Consider the following 12,347-nt stretch of genomic DNA (forward strand, 5'->3'; position numbering starts at 1 on the left):
TTTGCAAGACGGCTCCCATACGACAGTCTGACAAGTTTCCATAGTGTAGTGGTTATCACGGTCACCTCACATGCGAAAGGTCCCCGGTTTGAAACTGGGTGGAATCAAGCGTAATGCAAGTTTTCGTCAGTCCATTTGAAAAATTCGTCTGGCGCCAGTCCGTGATAGGACTTTTTACAAGACTGCTACCGTGCGGCAGTCAGGCAAGTTTCCATAGTGTAGTGGTTATCACATGCGCTTCTAACGCGAAAGGTCCCTGGTTTGAAACCAGGTGGAAACAAGCGTCTATAACTTTTTTGTCAAGGGATCTCGTGACGTAACATGCAGGGACAATTATTGATCCCTTTGTAGCCAACAGGCCGCTAGGGTACACTTTGTCCATATGTCATTAACATTAACGACGGGCTTACTCTGGAGTTGAGATGTAGCGTTGGGTTACAAGTTTGATTTAGTTGCAAAATTGTGCAAATTGCCTTCAAGATTGATTGAAGATTGGGGTGGAAAGAATCGCTATACATTTGATGTATTAAAAACAATTTTTAACAAAAAAGGTGTAACCAAAATGTGTTTCATTTCATCAATACCGTTGGCCTCACATGGAGTGAATAATGTGTCTTTAAAAAAAGCAGGCGGTGTGGTATTAAATTGGCACTTTGAGATTTCTCTGAAATGTAAAATGCAATATAACTACTATTATTACTATTACTACTACTACTACTACTACTACTACTACTACTACTACTACTACTACTAATACTAGAAAACAGGGACAAATGTTTGCAATCTAACAGAGTGATACACATTTAATTTCCAACTGCATATTTAGTTACCTATGATATTTCAATTTAATTAAACCCACAGTGGCAAGATCTTGCTGATCGATTGTCCTTTCATGCTTCTAGTTATCAAATTCAAGCGCATGTGAAAATGCTATATAAATAAAGATCATGTTGGCACATCTGTTAAAAACAAACATCTAAAGCAGGTACACTATGCGGCCGGTTCTAGTGACAAGTGACAAAAGACCCACTTTCTAACGTGTGTTCCTCGTTAGTATAGTGGACAGTATATCCGCCTGTCACGCGGAAGACCGGGTTTCGATTCCCTGATTTTGTGTGACAGTTTGTGTTAACTGCAGGCACCCCAGTAACTAAATTATAAATCAATTATTTAGTTTGCTCATTTGTTACTCCATATTCGCAACAGAAATGGTACCTCATCGGAATTGAAGTGGACTATGATGTTGGTAGATTTGGAGTTTCCAGAGCACACTGCACAGAGCTGGTTGAGACATCACAAATAGATCTGCAACTATCACAGTTGTATGGGCTTTTCATAAAAAAATCAGAATAACAATGTTTATAGCTCCTATCTATTTTAGCTCTTTAAAACGACGGCTTGGGTTACCCTGCCAGGAGTGCGAGACTCCGGCCGAGATTGTCTAGGGGTCATGGAGACATGCAAAGTGCCTCCCGTCGAGACACACACACACGCAAGCAAGCACGCTCGCACGCTCGCACGCACGCACGCACTCACACACAAAAAAATGTTCAGAATTGTTTTGATGTTTCCTACCATAACTGATGACCTATGCACCTCAATTGATTTTTTTAAACAAATCTTTCGAACAAAGAAGTAAGAAAAATCAAATAAATACAACAAATAATAAAAGAAGAAATAATAAACACAACAGAGGTGCCAACCAATAAAAATTCACTCCTTCAAAAGATTTATCTGAACTGTCATTTTTCATTAATTTTGTCAGGAATGTTAGAGCAGCACTGCGTGAGTGTATGTTTTTTGGATTTGATCATATGACCTTTGCAAGTGAGCCATAATTGGTCTTTGCCAAAGCTTTGAGCAACTGTGATGTCAATTTGGCAAGTGGCAAAAAGGCTGCCCCATGAGATGAATAGAAATTGGTGGATTTTGTTGAAAGAAGTTATGAACACAATTGGTGACAAAGGGAAACCTTGGCTGAGTCCAAACCTGGAAATGAATCTTACTGACTGCTGGCAATGTAATTGCACTAAACAAATGAGATGGAACAAGTAAACCATTATGCTGCAAAATATTATAGTATATGATCAAAGGATTCAGTACAGACATCGAAACTGACTATGTACACATTACCTCAGTGCTATTTCCAATCCACCAGATATACGTAACTGTTCCCACTTGGTTAGGCCACAGAATCGCTGTCAGGTTCACTTCCTTGTTCTTCACAGCTACAAAGGGAGCTGAGAGATGGATGGATTCCAGCGGACCTACTCAAAAACACAAATACTTGTAGATTAATAGATTAATTTTGGTCCTGATTTTTTTAAAATAAATATGTTGGTCAGTTCTGAGAATTATGTCTGTATTATTTATGATCAGCAGCATCCCTAGCCTGCGGTCTACCAGTGTGGATTTTCAGAATAGGTAGGTATTGTCAAGCATAAAGTAATACATTCAGTGGTTATTTTAAAAAATAAAAACTCAAGAGAAATGTAATTTACACACTTGTCAATATAAATATAAAATGTTGCATATCTCACAGATTATGTGTAGATAGAGAACCGCAGTCTCTGTTCCGAGTCTATTTTTTCCTGCTGCAGTCACCCGGTAGATCCCCACATTTTTGTAGATGTGTTTGATCCCATCCTCAATGGAGCTCAGATTGGAATATGTTAAAGCGTGACCATCTCCAAAGTCCAATGTGACGCTTGTTCGTGTAGCATCACCCTGGAAAGGAGACAGGAGATCCAAAGGTGTGTTCTGCAGTGTACAAAATTATACGCCATTTTAAGTATGATGTACAACTGTCTTCTGTGAGGTGATTGGTGGTTGCTAAACATACACAAAATGTTGGGGCAAGCCAAATTCTTGATTTCTTTTATCTTAATAACAATAATGCATCAGATTTATGTAGCATTTCCTGAGCACGATGTTAAACTGCTACCAAAGACTGGCTCTTGGCAGGAAGCGCGGAGGAAACCCTCAGAGGTTCAACGGGCCGATCGGTGACACCAGCAAGCTCTGTGGAGCGCTGCGGGCTGGATGCATCACGTCCATCCACTGCACCCGGATCCATCTCCAGCCGTCTTGACTCTGTCTTGCCACTAGATACAGGTGGACTCGGGCGAGAGAGTGAGGTTGGCGCTGCGCAACCCACCCTCACTTAAACCCAATTCACAGCGCAAGTCATGACTTCACACACACGCACGCACGCACGCACGCACGCACGCACACACACGCACACGCACACGCACACACACACACACACACACACACACACACACACACACACACACACACACACACACACACACACACACACACACACACTCCCCGCAATTGCTCCCCTCCCAAGTCCTGCGGCGTCGGGCAAGTGGCTGGTGTGGACTTCACTGGAAGCTATAGTCACAAACTCGCACGTAGGCGGCTCGGGCCATAGGGTCGTTGTCCAGTGAACCGAGGCAGCACTGGATTCCGGCAGTCCCCCGAGCGACTAGGCAGCCCTATTTAGGTTTGCACTGCCTACCTCCTGGCATGAGGAAGGGGCTAGGAAAGGTGCCCCAAAAATTGCCTTACTGGCTAGTTGGCCGCGGCTGGCAAGCGTCCCATTACCAGTGGTAAGAAACAAGGAAACAGGACAAAGGTGACACCAATCACCCTTGGTGCATGGAATGTGCGCACATTTCTCGATAGGGCTGGCGCCACATCAAGACCTGTGAGAAGAACTGCCCTGATCGCCAGAGAGCTGGACCGGAATGGCATCCAGATCGCTGCCCTCAGCGAGACCCGTCTAACTGGAGAGGGTTGGTTCACAGAAGCTGGTGCTGGCTATACATTCTTCTGGATCTGTCGCACTGAGGCAGAGAGACGCAACACAGGAGATTTACCATCAAATCCAACTTGGTCAATAAGCTGGCTGTGCTTCCCAAAGGCGTCAATGACCGCCTGATGACACTGCGCCTGCCTCTCCCTGGCAAACACTTTGCCACACTCATCAGCGCCTATGCCCCCGCGATGACTAACCCAGACGATGTAAAGGAGAGGTTCTACGAGTACCTGACAGCCACGATCACCGCATTGCCCAGGGCAGATAAGCTCATCGACTTTAATGCCAGAGTCGGCACCGACCACAAGTCCTGGGAAGGGGTCCTCGGCAAAAATGGCACGGGCAACTGTAACAGTAATGGCACCCTCCTGCTGAAGACCTGCGCGGCACATGAGCTCCTGATCACCAAACCAGTCTTCTGCCTTCCAAAGCGCAACAGGGCCTCCTTGATGCACCCCCGCTCAAGACATTGGCATCTACTGGACTATGTCATCGTCAGGCAACGGGACAGACAGGATGTCAGGGTCACTAAGGCAGTGTGTGGTGCAGAGTGCTGGACTGACCACAGGCGCCTGGTATCAAAGCTGAGCATCAAGATCCACCCTCCCAGGAGGCCTCAAGATTCCAAACCCCCAAAGCGTTTGAACATCTCCAGGCTCGCCAACGCCTCTGTGAAGCAATCCCTGGATGAAGAGCTCACCAGTAAACCGCAAGACCTGAAACCTTCAGTGAACGTGGAGTTGGACTGGGCTGCATTCAGAGACACTGTTCACACTGTTGCCTTCAAAGCAGTAGGACCTCCAGTCTGCAGGCAGCAGGACTGGTTTGACGAGAATGATGACCACGTCAGAGATCTTCTCCAGGAAAAACATCGCCTACACAGAGCCCACCTCAGTGATCCAACATCCTTTCAAAATCAGTCTGCCCTCAAGAACATCAAACCAACCACCCAACGGGAGCTACGTCAAATGCAGGCTGACGAGATCCAGTCCTATGCAGACCAGAATGACAGCAAGAACTTCTACAGCGCCCTCAAAGCCATCTACGGTCCCACCTATTCAGGATCTCCCCTCTCCTCAGCTCTGAGGACAACACCCTGGTCACAGACAGAGAGATCCTTGAGCGTTGGGCTGAGCACTTCAACGGCATCCTCAACCGTCCCTCAGTCATCAATGATGAAGCCATTGCGCGCCTCCCTCAAGTGCCAGTCAATACTGCTCTTGATGAGCCACCAACTGAAGCTGACGTCACCACGCTGTGGCCCTTTAACATTTAGTAAATGAAATATATAGTGCGAGGAATAGAAAGGAAAACACAATAGGTATTTTTCTGGACTTATCCAAGGCATTTGATACGGTCAATCACCATATTCTATTGCAAAAAACTCTCATATTGGAGTAAAAAATAATGTGGTTCTCTGGTTCAAGAGTTATCTACAAGACAGACAACCGTTTGTATCCTACAATGGAACCAATTCTTCCTTACTTTATATGCAATCCAGAGTGCCTCAAGGATCAATTCATGGGCCTTTGTTATTTTTGATATACATTAATGACCTGTCAAATGTCTCAGATCAACTGTCCAAAATTTTATTTGCAGACGACACAAGTGTCCTGTACTCTCACAAAGATCCCAACACCATTATAAGGGTCGTAAATGAAGAACTTGGTAAACTGTCCGTTTGGTTTCGGTGCAACAAATTATCACTTAATATTAAGTTTTGGTCTCAAATCTCATATATTTAACAAATCACCAGCAATATATATTGATAACATCCCTAAAACTAATGTGTGTTCTACACGATTCCTTGGCATTATGATTGATGGATCATTGTCCTGGAAATCTCATATCATGACTATTTCCACAAAAATGGCCAAGAGCTTTGGTATTGTACGTAAAACCCGTCATCTAATCAGCTCCGATGTAGCCACTATGCTATAATATTCAATGATCTATCCGTATATTAACTATTGTAATATCGCTTGAACTCGTACTTTGGGCTAGACCATACTTGAGCCTATATATCGTCTGCAGAAATGAGCTCTAAGAGTATAATATGTTGTCTACATCCGAAACATTCATCTCAGCCTCTTTTTACTCGGTTAGGTTTCTTCACTGCTTTCCAAGTCAATCATCTTCAAATTGGTCTCGTTGTTCGTAGCTCATTGGGGAGAACCCTTCCCCTATTTTTTCATAACTTATTTAGACATAATTATCAGGTCCATAATTACCCCACACGCAGCTCAAATGACCTCAGACCACCTCAGTCCAAACTCAATTTAACATAGGCTACAGAGGGTCAAAGATTTACAACTCGCTGCCACTATTTTTATGGGACTTGTCTTCTCACCAATTTAAGAAGGCTCTGAAATCACTTCTCTTAGACACTAAATACTTTCCATATAGTATGCTAGATGAACCTGGATAAATTCATGATTCTCTTTAGTTATAGTTTTGGTGTGTTTTTTCCCTATTGTATGTTGCTTTATCCCTGTTATTAAGTTTTCTTTTTTTTTTCATCTGTATGACATGTATTAGGATGCATATTTCTCTATCCATTGACATTTTACCTTAAATGTATTCATATTTTTCGGAGAATGCCACTTCCCAAGCCCCTGGAGGGTTTTTTTTTAGACATTCTCCATCACATTTATTTAATCTATGTACATTTTAAATGTTTTTGTATGTGAAAACAAACAAACAAACAAACAAACAAACTAACAAACAAACAAAACCAAAGCCATCAGAGGACTTCCTAACGGCAAAGCACCTGGCGCTGATGCAATTCCAGCAGAACTCTATGCAGCTGGTGGACCTCCCCTGACCAAACATCTGACAGACCTCTTTTGCACCATGTGGAGCCAAGGGAAGCTACCGCAGGAGTTCAAAGATGCCTCCATCGTCCACCTATACAAGCGAAAGGGCAACCGGCAGGACTGCAACAACCATCGTGGCATTGCTCTGGTGTCTGTAGCAGGTAAGATCCTCGCCAGAATTCTGCTGAACCGTCTGACAGAACATCTTGAGCATGAATTCCTCCTCCCAGAGAGCCAGTGTGGATTCAGGCATGGTCATAGAACTGTTGACATGATCTTTGCTGCTCGCCAACTCCAAGAGAAGTGTCGTGAACAGAACGTCGGTCTGTACTCCAGCTTTGTAGATCTGACGAAGACCTTCGACACTGTTTGCCGTGTTTATCCACATGGTCCGCGAATTCTAAGATGGAATGCAGGCATGAGTCCAAGACAACGATGCATACACCGAGCCCTTCCAGGTGGAAAACGGAGTCAAGCAGGGCTGTGTTCTGGCACCCACTGTTCAGCATGATGTTCTCAGCCATGCTGACAGACGCATACCATTTTAGGGACATGGGAATAGACCTGCGCTACCGCCCGATGGCAAGCTGTTCAACCTAGAGAGACTACAGGCAAAAACTAGAGTGCAGACGACCACAGTCCATGATTTCCTCTTCGCGGACGACTGCACACTCAATGCATCCAGCCAGATGGAAATGCAACTGAGCATGGACAGCTTTGCCACAGCATACTCTGACTTTGGCCTCACCATCAGCACAAAAAAGACAGAGGTGATGTACCAACCTGCTCCTGGAGCCCTTAACACTGAGCCCCTCATCAGCGTGAATGGTGAACATCTCAAGGCAGCTGAAAGGTTTGTCTACCGAGGTAGCACCCTGTCCCGTATGGCCAATATAGATGAGGGATCATGCACAAGGTGTCACATGGGAGTGCAGCCTTCGGCAGACTCTGCAGCTCTGTCTGGGAACGTAGAGGGCTCAGCCTGCAGACCAAAAAGAAGGTCTACCGTGCTGTTTTCCTCCCCTCCCTGCTCTATGCCTGTGAGACATGGACCGTCTACAGCCGACATGCAAAGCAGCTTAATGCCTTCCACATGAGATGCCTCAGGAAGCTACTGAACATCAGATGGCAGGACAAGATCCCAGACACTGTCTCAAGTCTCAAAAGCTGCGGTCTGGACCCAGAGACCTGGGAGGCCGATGCCCAACACCGACCAAACTGGCGCTCTGCGGTCAAGCACGGCGTTGCAGATTTTGAAAAGTGACGCATCCACGAAGCCGAACGGAAACGACAGCTTCGCAAAACCAAAGACAGTTCTTCCCTCCCACCCAACCAGCCCTCAACCCTAACCTGCCCCCACTGCAACCGGTCATTCCGTGCAGGGATTGGCCTCATCAGCCATCTTCGCACACATAAGACACTGTGAAATCACATGGTCATCTTCGAAAGCGAAGGACGAACATTCATTTGATTGGTAGTTGCCAAACATACACAAAATGTTGGGACGAGCCAAATTCTTGATTTTTTTTATCTTAATAACAATAATGCATCAGATTTATGTAGCGCTTTTCTGGATACTCAAAGACGCTTTACTATGAATACATTATTTCTACACTCACATTATGGTGGTGGTAAAGTACGTAAGAACCCACAGCTGCCCTAGAGCAGGCTGACGGAGGCCTGGCTGCCAGTGTTGCTTGCTTGCTTGCTTGCTTGCTTGCTTGATTGATTGATTGATTGAACAATTATTGATCCCCGGGGGTGGGGAAACTCAGGCCCCATACCACAGAGCAGGTATACAAAAGACACACAGATGGCATGAGCGCAACTCAATAGTCTCTCATAAGGCTGCCACACAATGGCGCCACAAAGAAAGCCAAAAAGTGTGAAAGATAAAAGCCATCAAAGCAAATCAAAGCAAATCAAATCAAATCAAATCAAAGCAAAGCAAAGCAAAGCAAAGCAAAGCAAAGCAAAGCAAAGCAAAGCAAAGCAAAGCAAAGCAAAGCAAAGCAAAGCAAAAAGACAAAGGAAAAAAAGGAACAGCGGCCAACCAGCACCCCTCAATCTCTGAGAACAGCCCCAAAATACACAAAATAGCCTCCACGGGGTCCATAGACAGGTGTAAGGGCAGTCCAGTTCAATGGCGCCCAATGGGACCATGGTCGTAAATCGATGAAAACGTCACAAAGTAGGCAAACGTGTGAGCAGCGTCCTGGGCACCCAGTCGGGGCACGTGCAGATGGTCACCACGGCGAAGGTCCTTGGTTTTGACGAGCACGAGGGAGCGGACTCCCTACAGGGGTCGCGGCTGCGAAGCCAAGGCGAAGACCCGGTCAGCACCGGCCAGATAAGCAGGAAGCCGTCCTATAGCGTATAGAGTTACGCCGGTCTCGACCGATGTGCGCAGCCATCCCGGTCCCAGGGAAAAAAAATATTACTGCTCCCACTTGCTACCTTTGGAGACATGATTAGAGTTGAAGCAATCCTCAGAGTAACGAGAATGTAATAACGAACAGAGTCAGTTGGCATGCGGGTCCTCTCGCGAGGTTTGACAACCGAATTTCGTCCGACATCCGAAGCAAAAAAATCTCGAACTTTTTGTTCGAAATATACAGTGGAGTTCACTGTCCAGCATTCATTTATTTTTTTACCCAAAAAATATAAAAATCTGTGGAAATTAACATGACGTTAAGCTAATTACTTGCAGATCCACTTGCACTTTTTTGTCAAACGGCAACGATAATGTATCATCTCGTGCAAGCATTCAGGAACTTGGCGTTGAACCACAACTTACTCTTGATGAGAGTATTTCTGTTGTTTCAGTAATTTATTTGGGCTTTGCACCTTTACCTTTGTACTTTTATGTTCCACATTGGCAAGTGTATTTTAACTTCATGGGTTTCCACACTTGAAAAGGAAGGATGTGACTAGACTGGGATTTCACTCTTTGTTCGGGTTTTATTGAGCGAAACAATCAAGGTGAAAAACTGATAGTCCCTTTGGTCTCCTCTTCCCATGAGTTTTTCCCTTTATCCGTGGAGCTCAGTGCTTCTTTACTGCTGCTGCTGTGTTGCTCACTGAACAATAAGCTTGTGTTGTTTGCTGATGAAGACTGGTGTGTGCGCGCTCCTAATCAGGAAAAATTGCGCTCAGCTGTTGAGGCGCTCTGTGGAGCTCCGCTGCGGGCTGCACGTTCACGTCACACACCTACAGTGACCTCTTGTGGTCACATGCACCCGCAGACAGGCGCGCACCTCAGAGGTCGCCACAACGCACATTCTAAATGTTCTCGTTTTTTGGGCAAACAAGACATAATACATTCACTAAAAACGAAAAGTTAGTTAAGGCAAATATATATTTTTTTGTTTTTGTACGTTGAATACTTCATTTGTACATGTTTTGTTTCCAACCTTAGTCTGGCACCTACAGCAGATATTTTGTGTTTGTACATTCTGGACCACAGCCATGTTTTGGTTTCACTTCATTAAAGAAAAGGACGATTCAAGCAATGTTTTCTTGTATTTCAGAGTGTACTGTGATAGCACCTGGATACTATTGTGAATGGACCATAATTGTGTAAATCAGTGGTTCCCCTTGGCTCCCCAGTGAATTCCTAGTGCCCACCCCCCTCCCCAGATTTGGTATTCAATTATATTCAATTTGGCAAATTGAAAAGAGAAAGGTTAAACTCAAATGTGTATTTGTGAACCAATTTATTTTTTACCAGTTTTAACTGTTTCAGCAATATAGAATGGTAAATAAACATTTTCTTCCATTTACTCACAGAAAATGGTGCCGGACGTGATCTAAGGCACGCCACCCTCGCCACCCACACAATGACACACGCGCGAACACGCATATATGCACACACACACATGCACACACAGGTACAAAGTCATATATGTACATTCGTAACAATATATATCAGTGAATGCACCACCCTAACCAGCTCAACACAACACAACACGGCGCGTTCTGGCGAGTCCCCAATTTCATGTTGACTTGAACTCAAGATGATGTTGACCGCCAGGTTTTTATTATAAGATAAAATTCTGAACATTACAAGCTTGAAATTACAAACCTGAGTTTTTGCTTTTGTAGTCTATGCTGTCTATGTAGTGACTACATAGACTTCGGACTGCCGCCCCCCTACCGCCCCCTTCAACTTCTGACTTCGACTTCGGACTGCCGTCCCCCTACCACCCCCTTCGTCCTCACCGCCCCCCCAGATCTTTCCACCGCCCCCAGGGGGGCGGTACCGCCCACTTTGGGAACCACCACTTCCACTTCCAATCCCTTAGACCTTTGTCCGTTGGGGCACCGCTGAGTCAGTTTTCTCCATTCCTCTCTGTTCTCCACTGTTCTCAATAGCTCGTATGTTTTTAGGCCTGTCCAATCCTTTATGTTGTCCTCCCATCTCTTTTTCCGTCTCCCTCTCTTTCTGCCTCCGTTCACTGTGCCTTGCAGGATCACCTTGGCAAGTCCTGTTGATCTTGTGACATGGCCGTACCATTCCAGTTTCCGCCTTTTGACTGTCGTTAGTAGGTCGACGTATGGTCCGATTGCACTCTTTACACATGATTTTACCTCTTCGTTTGTGATGTGGTCTTTGTAAGATATTCCAAAGAGTCTTCTGTAGCATCGCATTTCCAGTGCCTTGATTCGCTTTTCAGTGTCTGCTGTTAGGGTCCAGGATTCACAAGCATATAGAAAGATTGAGATTACTAGGGAGCGCATTAGTCTGATCTTCGAGCTGGTAGAGATATTTTTGTTGTTCCAGATGGTCTTCAGCTTGGTCATTGCATTTGTTGTTTGGGCAATCCTGGCAAGTATTTCGGGTTTAGATCCTTCATCTGAGACCACAGCACCTAGGTATTTAAAGTTGTTGACTACCTCTAGGGTCTGGTTGTTAATCTTGATGTCTCCGGTGAATCTGTTGAGGTTGTTGCTCATTAGTTTTGTTTTTTCTGCACTTATCTCCATGCCATAGTCTGTGGCTGTCTCTTCTAATCGGTGGATCAGGTTGACTAGTTCTTGTTCGTCGCCGGCAAGACCATCAATATCATCCGCAAAGCGGAGATTGGTGATCTTTCTGCCTCCAATGCTCACTGAGCCTTCATGTTGTTCAAGGGCCTCTGTCATTATTCTTTCAAGGAAAATGTTGAAGAGCATGGGGGATAGCAAGCAACCTTGATGCACTCCTATTGTTGTCCTAAACCACTCTCCTATGTTGTTTTGTAGGTATACCGCACTTGTGGCTGTCTTGTATAAGTTCTCAATGACTGCAATTATATTCTCATTGATGTTATAGAGTTTCATGGTTGCCCAAAGCGCTTCATGCCACACGCGGTCGAATGCCTTCTTAAAGTCGATGAATACGTGGTAGAGATCCTGTTGGTGTTGCTGGTACTTTTCGCACAGTATCCGAAGATTGAATATTTGTTCTGTGGTGCTGCGACCTGGTCTGAATCCAGCCTGTTCTTCTGCTATTATCTTTTCGGCTTGGGGCATTAGTCTTCTTAATATAACTTTTAGCATTACCTTACTGGGATGGCTGATGAGGCTGATAGTGCGGTAGTTCTGGCAGAGCTGGACGTTGCGTTTTTTTAGAAGGGTGATAATAAGTGATTGTGTCCATGATGTTGGCCACTCGTCTGTTGTCCAGATTTTGTTGCAGATAAGTAAAAGTGCATCTATGATCG

The 12,347-nt window shown here is 45.0% G+C and overlaps 1 protein-coding gene across 7 annotated transcripts in view; it reads right to left on the bottom strand.

Annotated features, from left to right (window-relative positions):
• sorcs1 (sortilin-related VPS10 domain containing receptor 1) overlaps positions 1 to 12,347 on the bottom strand; it is a 204,242-nt gene that overhangs the window by 17,373 nt on the left and 174,522 nt on the right. For 5 of the 7 annotated variants that reach the window (XR_007481580.1, XM_049721515.1, XM_049721512.1 and 2 more), the window contains exons 19-21: positions 2,541 to 2,727; positions 2,134 to 2,267; positions 1,216 to 1,281 (exon numbers count right to left, since the gene is read on the bottom strand). Coding sequence is in view for 6 of the 7 variants with exons in the window: in XM_049721515.1 (XP_049577472.1) it covers positions 1,216 to 1,281; positions 2,134 to 2,267; positions 2,541 to 2,727 (387 nt within the window). In the remaining variant the exon portion in view is untranslated. The remainder of the gene's footprint in view (positions 1 to 1,215; positions 1,282 to 2,133; positions 2,268 to 2,540; positions 2,728 to 12,347) is intronic. The other 2 variants (XM_049721514.1, XM_049721513.1) reach the window with 1 other exon arrangement.

The sequence above is a fragment of the Syngnathus scovelli genome, chromosome 5 (assembly GCF_024217435.2).
Source record: "Syngnathus scovelli strain Florida chromosome 5, RoL_Ssco_1.2, whole genome shotgun sequence".
Taxonomy (NCBI): Eukaryota; Metazoa; Chordata; class Actinopteri; order Syngnathiformes; family Syngnathidae; genus Syngnathus; species Syngnathus scovelli.